At 60.1% G+C, this 11,671-nt stretch overlaps 1 protein-coding gene across 4 annotated transcripts in view; it reads right to left on the minus strand.

Moving 5' to 3' along the window:
- The window catches only part of Ankrd24 (ankyrin repeat domain 24), a 15,177-nt gene extending 4,149 nt beyond the window's left edge, over positions 1–11,028 (minus strand). Inside the window, exons 1-17 of one of the 4 annotated variants that reach the window (XM_013505210.1) lie at positions 10,939–11,028; positions 9,937–10,023; positions 9,703–9,833; positions 9,534–9,622; positions 8,795–8,859; positions 8,260–8,317; positions 6,782–6,852; positions 6,492–6,598; positions 6,128–6,315; positions 5,655–5,683; positions 4,887–4,967; positions 4,652–4,759; positions 4,134–4,178; positions 3,953–4,051; positions 2,386–2,458; positions 2,053–2,165; positions 359–1,936 (exon numbers count right to left, since the gene is read on the minus strand). In XM_013505210.1, the coding sequence (XP_013360664.1) occupies positions 359–1,936; positions 2,053–2,165; positions 2,386–2,458; positions 3,953–4,051; positions 4,134–4,178; positions 4,652–4,759; positions 4,887–4,967; positions 5,655–5,683; positions 6,128–6,315; positions 6,492–6,598; positions 6,782–6,852; positions 8,260–8,317; positions 8,795–8,859; positions 9,534–9,622; positions 9,703–9,833; positions 9,937–10,023; positions 10,939–10,977 (2,961 nt within the window). In that variant the 5' untranslated portion in view covers positions 10,978–11,028. Of the gene's footprint in view, positions 1–358; positions 1,937–2,052; positions 2,166–2,385; positions 2,459–3,952; positions 4,052–4,133; positions 4,179–4,651; positions 4,760–4,886; positions 4,968–5,654; positions 5,684–6,127; positions 6,316–6,491; positions 6,599–6,781; positions 6,853–8,259; positions 8,318–8,794; positions 8,860–9,533; positions 9,623–9,702; positions 9,834–9,936; positions 10,042–10,938 lie in introns of all 4 variants that reach the window. The other 3 variants (XM_013505209.1, XM_013505211.1, XM_013505212.1) reach the window with 3 other exon arrangements.
- Positions 11,029–11,671: the final 643 nt, after the last annotated feature.

Genomic DNA, 11,671 nt, shown 5'->3' on the forward strand with positions numbered 1-11,671 from the left:
AAAAGACAAAAATAAAAAATAAAAAAATGAAAATTGAGGTCAAGGGCTGGAGATATAGCTCAGTGGCACAGTGCCTGCCTAGAAAGTGCAAGCTCCTGAGTTCAATTCCTGTAACAGGAAAAAATTAAAAAAAATAAATTTGAGGTCAAAATGGTCAAAAGGTGTTTAAAAGAGAAAAGAAAGAAGAAAGAAAGAAAATGAAAGTTGAAATTCCAGGATGGCTGCACGGTCATTGTCCACCTGGAAATATCAGAGGCCCGAATGTCTGTTCAATTGAAACCTACGGGGTTCACACCCCCGGGCTGCCGGATCAGAGCAGGCCTCCCAGGGTCCGCGGGGCCCGGCCACACGCACTCACCTGGAAGACCTCAGCGCTGGTCTTCTCATGCCGGCGGGCCAGCTCCTCCAACTGCCCCTCCAGCCGAGCCACGTCGGCCCGCAGCGCACCTACCACGCGTTCGTGTTCAGAGAGGGCCACGCTGCCCACGCGCTCCCGTTCCAGCTCTGCCCGCAGCCGGGCGGCCTCCTTGCCCGTGGCTACCACCTCCTGCTCCAGACTGGCCGCCCGGCCCCTCAGCTCCAAGGCCTCCTCCTGCAGCCGATGATGCTCGGACAGGGGCACCGAGGATTGCCGCAGGGCCTCCGAGGCCTCGCGCAGCTCCGCCAGGCCCTGCCGCGCCTCCTCACAGGCCGAGGCCAGCTCGGCGGCCCTGGCCTCGGACGCATCCCGCGCTTGGCTCAGCTCTGCAGCCGCTACCCGGTGCTGCTCCCCAGCGGCCGTGGCCTTGGCCAGCTGCTCCCGGAGCACTTCCAGCTCCCGGCTCTGCTCTAGCCGTGCCTCCTCCCGCTGGGCCAGCTCTGCCCGCAGACCCCGGGCCTCCTCCTCAGCCAGAAGCCTGCCAGCCCGGGCCTCGTCCAGCCACGACACAGCTGCCTCCAGCTCCCGCAGGCGGGAGTCCCGCTCTCGGAGGTCCTCCCGGGCCTGCTCCAGGGCCGCCCGCAGCTGGATTGTGTCGCCACCGCCACCGCCACCGCCACCGCCACCGCCGCCACAGCCCCCACCGGTCCCAGCTCCCTCAGCTTCACGCACCCGCTCCCGGAGCCTGCCTGCCTCAGCCTCTGCAGCCTCACACTTGCCCCGAGCGGCCTCTAGTTCAGCAGCCGCCTCCCGCTCCCGCTGCCGGAGCACCTCCTCCAAGCTGCGGATCCTGGTCTCCAGCTCAGACTGCAGCTTCTCGGAGGCCTCCGCAGCCCCAGGGTGCAGGATGGGCCCAGCAGGAACGCTTGCGGGTATGGCCTCCATACCAGTGGCCTCTACATTGGTGGCCTTCGACCCCATGGCCTCCATGTTTGCAGTGAGCTCTGCTCCCCTGGTACCAGCTGCATTGGTCTTCACTTCCGGTTGCATCCTCGCGACCTCGGCTCTTGTGGCCTCTGAAGCCGTAGCTGCACCTCCCGTGGTCTCAGTTGCCGTATTTTCTCCTTCTTCTCCGGTCTCCATTTCTATGGCCTCAGTCCCTGCGGCTCTGGCTCCCTCAGCCTCTGCTTCTGCACCCTCTGTCCCTGTGGCCCCAGCCCCTGTGACCCCGCGTTCTTCGGATGCTGCTTCCGTGGTCCCAGCTCCGGCGGTTTCCCTTCCTGCAGCACCCTCATCGCTGCTCCCAGCTCCGTTAATCCTGGTTTCTGGAACCACGGTGCCGTTCAGCTTTGCGTCTGGTGGCCCATTTGGGGTTGCCGAGGCCCCCGTGTCTGTGTCCTCCTCGTGTCTGGGGTTTTCCCGGGCCTCCCGCTGCTCTAGCGCTCGCAGGGCCTCGGCGTGCTGCCTGCGGAGCTGGTCAAACTCAGCCCGGAGCGAGTCGTAGAGGACCAGAGGGACGACCTCCGACAAGCCGTTCCCAGCCAGCTGAGTGTCATCCTTCTCGAAGTTCTCCAGGACCTGGCGGTGGGCAGGCAACCAGGCAGGGGCTGGAGTGGCCCTCGGGGGCACAGGGCAGTCTCGACACCTCCCCCATCCACCCCAGGCCCCGATCTGCCCGCAGCCTCGGTTCCCACCTGGACCTTCTCCATCAGCTCCTGGTTCTGTCTGGTGAGCGCGGCCACCTGCTCCTGCAGCGAGCCCAGGCGCTCCTGGGCTGAGGGGCTGAGCCGCTTGGATGTCTCCGCCCCTGCAGAGGGGGGTGGGGCACAGTTAGCCCTGGGGTTCCGGCCAGGGCAGTGGAGGCTCCGCAGCAGTGCACTAGGACCCCCAGAGCTAGCACCCCCAGAGCTAGCTCAGGCAGCTGGAGCAACTCAGAGGCGTGTGCAGACTCCCTCCCGGCACCCCGCACCCCGCACCCCCTGGCTCCACGCTCCAACCCCAGCCCCAAGAGCTCAGCGGGGCTTCACCTGGAAAATCAGGCAGCTCTCCCTCCTCATCCTGCAGCGTGGCCACATCGTAGCTGGTGTTCTCCCGCTCACTCTGGGAGTGAGGAGAGGCCAGGTGAGGGTCCTGCCCCCCCAGCCCACCCTCCCCGCCCTCCTTCGAGACTGTAGGGTTTGTATCCCTTTACAGCCCCCCACGAGTACTGGACTGGTGGTGTCTGTATTTCTTGTTTTTTTGTTTTTTTTTTCCTCCGGTACCGGGAACCGAACTCACAACCTTGCGCTTGCCAGGCAGACGCTTTGCCACTGAGCTAAATCCCCAGCCCCGGTGTCTGTATTTCTAAGTAACTACTATATCCTTTCCCCATTATTTTTACAATGCTGGGGATGAACTTAGGACCTATGTATGATAGGCAGGTGCTCACCACCGAGTGGTTCCCACCAGCCCTGTGCACCCTTTTTTATAGACAGGGTCTCACTGTATAATTCAAGCTGCCCCTGAACTCACTATGTAGCCCAGGCTGGCCTCGAACTTGCAGCAATCCTCCTGCCTCAGCCTCCCAAGTGCTGAGATTACAGGCATGTACCACCACACCTGGCCCTTGTGCACCCATTTTTAACACTTTTTTTTTGGTTTGTTTTTTGAGACAGGGTCTTGCTGTATAATGGAGGCTGGCCTTGAACTCACTATGTAGCCCAGGCTGGCCTCAGATTCATAGCGAGCCTCCTGCCTCAGCCTTCCAAGTGCTGGGATTACAGGTGTGCACCACCACACCCAGCTCAGTTTTTTTTTTTCTTTTGCTGTATAATTGTACAAATTCCCTCTTCCTTTCCCCCTTCTCTCTCTCTCTCTATATATATATCTATATATTTTGTGTGTGTGTGTGTGTGTGTGTGTGTGGTACAAGGGATTGAACTCAGGTCTACACTGAGCTATATCCCCAGCTTTTTATTTTTATTTTGAGGCAACTTCTCACTAAGTTGTACAGGCTGACCTCAAATTTGACAGCCTCCTGCTTCAGCCTCCCAAAATGCTGAGATGACAAGTGTGCATATTTAATACTGCATACACGTGTTTGCTGTTGTATTTGTAATGTTTGTGTGTTTGCTCATCCTTGCAAGGATGTATTTGGAGGTGTATCCATCCTGGCCGTGTGTGTTTCCAAGTGTGGTATCTGCCTAATTGGGTTTGTGAGGATGCTTGGCATGTATTTGCTTGTATGTGACACTATTACATGCCTGGTGTTGTCAGACCTGAAGCAGGAGAGGCTCCGCCCCCAGCTCGCCATAGTTAACCTCGCCCCCACCCTGACTCTGGCCCCGCCCCACCCACCGGTACTCTGCCAACGCTAGCCCCGCCCACCCCGACTCTGGTCCACCTCTGGCTCCACCCATACTGGCCCTAGCCCCACCCCTGGGCCCACCCACCATGTTTCTGACCCCGCCCCGGCTCCACCCCGCCCTGGCTCTACCTGGCTCCTCACCAAAGCCGGGCTCTGGCCTTGCCCTGGCTCCTCTCACCCTGGTTTTGGCCCAGCCCTTGACTATGGCTCCGCCCCAATCCCTTCCCCGCCCACAGGCTCGGGCCCACCTCCAGCAGGGACAGCCGGCTCTGCAAACTTTCCACCTCCCGTCCCAGGCTCTCCTTCTCCTCCTGCTTCTCAGCCAGCAGCTGCTGCAGCTCCTGCACCTGGGGGCGGAGGCGGCTGGCTCAGGCGCCCGGGCTGAGGGGACACCCGGCAGCCACCCCGCTCCCCACCCTCCGCGCCTACCTGTCTCTCCAGGCTGTGCACCGAGCTGGCCTCTGCCTCCTGCGGCTGACGCAGACGGGGGCACAGGGTCGGACCTGGGCAGGGGCCTCCCGGTCTCACCTGCTGAGGCGCCCCCACTGCACCCGCAGACATCTGTCCGTGCGGCTGCCCGCACCATTCCGACCCATCATTACAGGGATTTACTGAGCGTCTGCTGTGTGGCAGACACTGCTCTGCCTGCTCAGCACACTTTTACTGGGTGCCTACTTGGCCCAGACCCTATTTTGGGACCGCGCATTCACTCCCTCACTTGAACATTCATTCATCCGGTATATATCTTTAGCAAGGGGCCTTGTGAGCAAAAGAGGTCTGGGAAGAGGCATGGAGACATCTGGAGGAGCAGCATGCAGGCCGAGGGTGCGGCCTGTGCAAAGGCCCCGGGGCAGCACAGAGCCTGTAGCCTTGAGCCGGGCAGGAAAGGTAGGGGAAGTCTTCCCTGGAAGTGCACCCCTCGCAGGCCTGGCCTCTGCTCCCCTAACCTCATGCTTCCGTCGTTCTTTGTGCTGCTCCAGGCCCCGGATCTTCTGCAGGAGGCGGCCCCTCTCCTGCCGCAGCCGCACGATCTCCTCGTAGGCTTCTCGGTCATCCTGTCCTCTCCCCAACGGGGACCCACCACCGTTACAGGAGGCCTGAGGCTGCCCCTCGGCCTCTGAGCCGGAGCTCCAACCCCACCGGGGCTTCCCACCCATCCTCCCCGGGGCCCAGTCCTCTCACCGGCACAGGGATGCTGGCGGGAGGCTGGGGCGCCTTCCGCTTCTTGGGACCCCCTCGCTTTTCATGGCTGGACACGGAGTTCTGTGGGCAGAGGGGGAAGGGAGCAGATGGGGGCCACCCTGGCCTCCTATCCAGTGCCCCACCCAGCCAGCCCACACCCAGCTCTGCCATGCTGCCCTGTGGACTGGGCAGCTCCCGGCCTCTCTCCTGTCCCCACTTGCCCTGCTGCTAATTCAGCAGGTACGGGACAGGCAGCAGCGCATCCTCTCCAAGTCCTAACTCTTGTGTCTGTTTGTTTGTAGACAGGGTCTCACTATGTAGCCCAGGCTGACCTCAAACTAGCAGCGATCCTCCTGCCTCAGCCTCCTCAGTGCTGGGATCACAGGAGTGCGCCCTGCCCAAATTTTAAATCTTATTCTTGCTCCTGCCCTTCCATTGGCCTTGGTGCTTTCCCTGGCCGGACCAGATTATCTATCCCTTTCTTTTCCCTGTGGGGCTGAGATGCTCCGCTGGAAGGAAGACCCGGGCTCGCCTTTCTCTCACCGTACTGGCCCGCAGCAGCCCCAGTCCCCCAGCCACGTCCCGCCCTGTCTCGCAGGGTTCCCGCCAGCGCGAGGAGTTACAGTTTGGGGCAGCGGACGCCACTTGGTGGCAGCGTAGCTGGAAGCCCTCTGCAGACAACACCCCAGGCTCGAGCCGGCGGGGCGGGTACGCTCCTCAGGAGCAAGCGCGCGCACGGGGGAGGGGCCGCGCTGCGTAGGTCCTTACCTGAGACGAAGCTTCGCCGGAGTCCTCTTCTACAGGCAGGGGAGAGAGGCGGGCAGGGTCAGGCGCTGGTACCAGGGTCTCCGTTCCCAGCTCCAGACCCGCATTCATGGGGGTGGGAGCTCTCAACCTCCTGAGAATCAAGGCTTGTAAGGCAGGAATTATCACTTAAGCAGAATAACAGGAGGGACCTTGAAACTCTTACAGACATAGCAGCGTGGCATTTCCCAGAAGGGGGGAGGGGTGCCCCTTTTTAGGACCGCCAAAGCCCTAAAAATAAGGAAGATCCAGGAAATCAGAGTGGATCGCCAGACCACGCTAACTGTTCTGGGGCTTCTTGAAACCGCCTCAAGTAGGGGTGCCATGAAACCGCTCCTAGTACAGCAGATATGGGGCACCTTGAGACCACCGCAATAGGGAAAGAAAGGGGTGATGAGAAGCTGCCCAGAAGGGGATGCGGAGGCGGGCTTGCATACCGCTAGGTGGGGAGGGGCGATGGGCCGCCTCCTGCAGGAGGTGGAGGATGAGTTTGTCCCCTGCCAGCGCTCCGTAGTGAGCCGCGTCCTGGCCCAGCGCATCGGTGATGCCCGGCTGGGCCCCGCCCTGCAGCAGCACCTCCACTGTTTCGGGGCTGCCCCCCTCACAGGCCAGCATCAGGGCTGTCCTGCCAGGGAAGGGGGCTACTGAGGGGGTGAGCACATTCCCAGACCCCCACGCCCTCCTCAACAGCCAGGTAGTAGGAGGAGGCCAGACTGAACGCCCCCACCCGGCTCAGAGAGGTTTTGGACTTCCCGAAGTCACACAGCACAGGAAAGATGGCTTGACAGGGGAGAAGCTCACCGGCCCTGCAGGTCCTGGTCGTTCGCAGCAGCCCCCTGCTGTAGGAGGAGGCGGCATAGATCTGTGTGGCACATCTGCGCTGCCAGGATGAGGGGTGTTGCGCCCGACTGGTGGGGAACAGGAGCGGGGGATGCGGGAAGGTGAGAAGCTGACCCGGGAGGCAGGGAAGCCCACAGGACCGCCCCGAGCTTCACCCCAGACTTCCGAGCTCTTCGCAAAGGGGTCCCTCCGAATGCTGCCCTTAGTGACAGCGGACCTCAAGCGTAGTCCTGGAGATGCCGGAAGCTCACCCGATCTCGGGGGTTCAGATGCGCCTTGAAGGAGCACAGGAGCTCTGAGCAGGAGAGACAGCCACCGGCCGCTGGGGAAGAGGACGGGGCAGGGAAAAGGCGTAGGCATTTCTTGGGGGTCCACAGCCAGGACGTGATTCTTTTTCTCACAGTACTGAGAATTGAACGCAGGGCCTTTGCACTGAGCTATGTTCACCTTTTTAATTTTTATTTTGAGCCAGGGTCTCATTAAGTTGCCCAGACTTGTTTTGAACTTAACGATCGTCCTGCTTCAGCCTCCCACAGTGCTGGGATGACAGGCGTGTCACCACAGCGGGCAATACATTTTTCTTGGGTAGAGCTGGGGGCTGGGTTGCCCTTGTACCAGAACCATTGCCGCCACTAGGTGGCAGCATACTCCAGCCGCGGGAGACGTGCACAGCGCCCGGCCCCAGGCAAATGGACTTCAGGGCGTTTCCCTAAGAACAGATGCGTCCTGAGTCCTCGCTGGAGCCCTGCACCTCTCCGGCTCCGTGTGGTGTACAGAGCCTGGACCGGGTGCTGGCCCAAGTGGTTGGGAGCTTCCCCTCCCTCGTGGGACAGTGGACTCTGAAGCTTTGGGCTGGCCGGGGTGCCCTGGGGTTTTTGAGAGGTGTTTAGCTCTGGACGCCCTGCAGCCTTCTCTTAAAGGCCTCCGGGACACCAGGCTGTGCTCCTGGGTCAGGTGACCTGGGACCCCTCACCCTTTACTGTGGGAAGTGACACTGCCGCCTCCGTTCAATGGGCCTGTGTAAGGAGGTTTTGTAGAATTGAAGCTGAGTCCCGGCGTCCAGCACGCAGTAGGAGCTGGCTAAACGGAAAGGAGGCAGCAGGGCCCTATGCATCGGTGCACACCTGTCAGCCAGCACTCTGGGAGGCTGAGGCAGGAGGATCTCTGCGAGTTCAACCCCAGCCCGGGGAACTTAGTGACTTTTTTTTTTTTTTTTTTTTGGTCTTTTTGAGACAAGGTCTCGCTATGCAGTTCAGGCTGGCCTTGAGCTTACTTTGTAGCCCAGGCTGGCCTCAAACTCACCACGATCCACCTGCCTCAGCCTCCCAAGTGCTGGGATTACAGGTGTGCGCCACCACGCCCAGCTTTTTTTTTTTTTTTTTTTGAGACAGGTTCTCACTGTGCAGTTCAGGCTGGCCTCCAATTCACTAAGTAGCCTGGGCTGGCCTCAAACTCATGGCAATTCTTCTGCCTCAGCCTCCCAGAGTGCTGGGTTGACAGGTGTGCGCCACTGCACCCAGCACTTAGTGACCTAAGGTCTTTTTGAGACCTTGTCTCACAATAAAGAATTAAAAAGGGCTGGGAGTGTAACTCAGAGCAAAGGCCCAGAGTTCCAACCCCAGTAGCCTCCTTCCCCAAAAAAAGGAGACGGCAGAAAGCCCTGGTGAGGGTAACCCCAAGTGCAGCACACACCGAGCCACACCGGGCAGGCAGGCGGGGCCACACCCACCTGCGTGATGCAGAGCTGTCCACCCACTGCTGTCCTCGATGTCCACCATGCAGGAGGCCTGGGAAGGGAGAACGGGTCACATCTCTTCCCGTTGCCTGATTTTTCTAGGGCCCCTTTTCCCTCCCTCCTACCTCCTTGGCTTGGGGAGCCCATGTCATAGCCTCTGAGCGATTCTTGGCTTTTAGGAGGGTTGGTGAGAAAGAGGGAGTAGCTGGAAGTGTGAAGAGTAGCTGGGAGTTTCGGGAGTAGCTGGAAGTTCACAATGGGTGTGGCCAAAACACTACTTCAAGTTTGAGGAGGAACTAGTGCTCATGCTTGCCTAGTACTGGGAGTATATCTCGGTGTGAGATGTATCTGGACACTTGGGAGTATCTGACTGTCTAGGGAGTAACTGCAGTTCAGGACTAAAATGGGCCAGGGGATCTTAGGGTTAAGGGAATAACTGGAGGTTTGAGGTCTTGCTGGAACTCAGAGCAGTAGAGGTTGTGGGAGTATCTGAAGTTCAGGGAGTATCTGAGATAAGAAAGTAAGAGACCTGTAGCAGTTGCTTCAAACACTGTGGGTGCCCATACTTGGCGGCCAGGTGGAGAGCATTGTAACCTGAAAGGAGGGGAGGTTTACTACAGATACCCGAGGGGCTCCCAGCGGCTCCACGAACCTGCGTCAATCGTGATGGAGTTTCCCTGTGTCTGCATCTCATGGCCAGTGTCCCCCAGGCCCCACACATTCTGCTATTTTCTCAGGTCCTCAACTAACTCATGCGCCGATATTCCTTTTACTCCAACTACTCCTAGAGCTCCAGCTACTCCTAAATCCCAGCTGTTCTTCCATAACGGATACTCCCCTAACTCTACCTGTTATTCTCCTGCTCCAGAAAGTTCAAACTCTTCTACTCCCATGAGCCCAGCTTCTCCCTCAAACTCCAGACACTCCCCTACTTCCACCCATTCCTTGGTCTCACATCCTCCTGCATCCAAGATCTAGCCTCCCAAGTCCCAGATACTCCTTGGTCCCAGCTGCTTCCTCGGACTCAACCGAAGCCTGAATCCTAGTTATTCCCCATGGACAAGGGGTACCCTCCTGGCTTACTACCAACCACAGTGCCATCCTTGGGCACCACAGCCTGAAGTGCCCCTGTGCCTCCCTTGGGGCAGTGGCAGAAATTCCCTTCTTCCTGGAGAGGACACTGAGACCTCGAAGCAGGGCCTGCTGGAGTCTGGAGCTGGGCACCTGCTATGAGTTCCGCCTCCCACCCAGGGCCCAACTGACAGTACCTGCCCCATCTGTGCTCATGACATTGGCGCCCTGTGCCAGCATCACCTCCAGACAGCTGGCGGCACCACGCATGGCTGCCAGGTGGAACCTGGGGTCAGAGGTCAGAGGTCAGGGGTGACACCGAGAGCTTCCCCTCAGCCATGCCCCTGGGGAGGCACCGGCACTCACGCAGACTTGCCCTCGGGGTCCAGCTTGGTGGGCACCAGCCCCTTTCGGGAGATGAGCGCGGCGACCCGGACCGAGTCGTTGTTCTCCACGGCCTGCAGCAGCCGTTCGTCGCTTTTGCCCCAGTCCTGCCCCTGCGGGTCACACCCAGAGGCATGTGGGGCCGGGTGGGTGCTGCCTCCTCCCTGCGCCCCCTGGCAGGGGTCCCAGCTCTCGCCGCCCGCCCTGGGCACTTGCCTGGCGCCTGCCTCTGGCTGCTGGCTTCGGGATGGGGCAGGGGCCACAGGGCGGGCAGGAGCCGAGGTTGGCGGGGTTGAGCCGCAGCTGCCAGGGGAGGTGGTCCTGGGCGGGGGCCAGAGACAGCGTCTCCCATGCCTGCGCCCCCGGCATCCACCCCGGGCCCATTGTCCCGGCTGTCACCCCAAACCCACTGCCAGCGTCGGCCTGGTCAGCCTCAAGATCTGGCCCTAAGTGTCCACAAACCTAGTCCCCAGTCACCCCTCAGGATGAAGGGACATGGACTCCAGCAAGCTGCTCTGCGTCTCCTCCCCTAGGTCCCCTCTTCCACCTGTCTCACAGGTGCACCTGCCACCATTACACCCTTAATGTCTCAAGACCTGTTCCCCCAAATGTTAGCCTGAAGAGCATTCTCAGATATCTCCTCCATTGTCCACAGTGTTCCCCAAATTATCCCTTCCAAAAAAACCAAAAAAAAAACAAAAAACCAAGCTGAGTGAGGTGGCACATGCCCGTAACCCCAGCCCTTGGGAGGCTGATGCAGGAGGATCGCCACGAATTCAAGGGCAGCCTGGGTTACACAGTGAGTTCCAGGACACCTGGGACTACATACCGAGACCGTCTCAACATCCCAAAAAAACTGTTCTCCAAATGTCACTATATCTTCCCAGGAGGCCCCCCAATAGCCTCATATTGTTCCCCCAAATGGCCCATCTAACTCCAATACGGGCTCCCCAGACTGTTCCCCCAAGGTCCTCTACATCCTTCTCAGCGTCCTCGTCTGTCCTCAGAACTGTCCTTGTGTGTTCCCGAATGCCCCATCTTTCCCCCAAGGGCTGGCACCACTCCTACTCCCTCCCGCGTACATCTCTCTTGGGTCTGGGGGTGCGGGCCTCGCGTAGTTGGGGCGGGGCGGGAAGAGGGGGGAGGAAGGACCAGTGTCTCGGCCCCCCTCCCCCAGACCCCCGCCCTCAATCCCCCTCCCCCCCGCCGGAGCCCTACCGCAAAGGAGGCGGCTGCGCACAAGCACAGCTGCTTCATGGCGTCCAGGGCGCCGGCCAGTAGGGCGGCGGGGCAGCGGGGGTCGGGAAGGCGGCGGGCCAGAGGGATAGGGCGGGGCCAGAGCCTTAGCCCCGCCCCAGAGGCGGCACCACGCCCACTCCAGCGTGGCCCCGCCCACCCAGAGCTACTCAGGAACGCCCACTTATCAGGAAGTCGGCTTTGGCTATGCCCCGCCCACTCTGTCCCGCCCACCGGCTCCTCCCATGCCAGCACCTCCCCGCCCCAGTTCACCGCAGCACTGCACACTCCGCGAAGTCTCCTCCAGGGTGGCGCCCGGGCCCCACTCCCACCCCCAGGGGCTTAGGAAGATCCAGGGAAGGTGCACAGGACCTGACTTGACCATGAAGCAGATGCGCTGAAGGGGGCCCTGCCTCTCACCCGAAGGCTGCACACCCAGACTTGTTGGGCTCGTTGGACATTCTTGTGTCCATCTCCCTTCCAGCTCCCAGTAGAATGGGCGGGGGTGAGGGGAGCAGATGTCTCCAGGCCTAGGACGCCACAGGCCCAGCCTCTGAGAGGTACCACCCCACACTTGCTTACTCTCCTTGGCATTTATTTCCTCTCATTCCTTCTCCGATTCATTCATTCCTTCTCCGATTCATTCATTCCTTCTCCGATTCATTCATTCCTTCTCCCATTCATTCATTCCTTCTCCCATTCATTCATTCCTGCT

This window comes from Chinchilla lanigera, unplaced genomic scaffold (genome assembly GCF_000276665.1).
Source record: "Chinchilla lanigera isolate Chin_1 unplaced genomic scaffold, ChiLan1.0 scaffold00094, whole genome shotgun sequence".
NCBI lineage: Eukaryota > Metazoa > Chordata > Mammalia > Rodentia > Chinchillidae > Chinchilla > Chinchilla lanigera.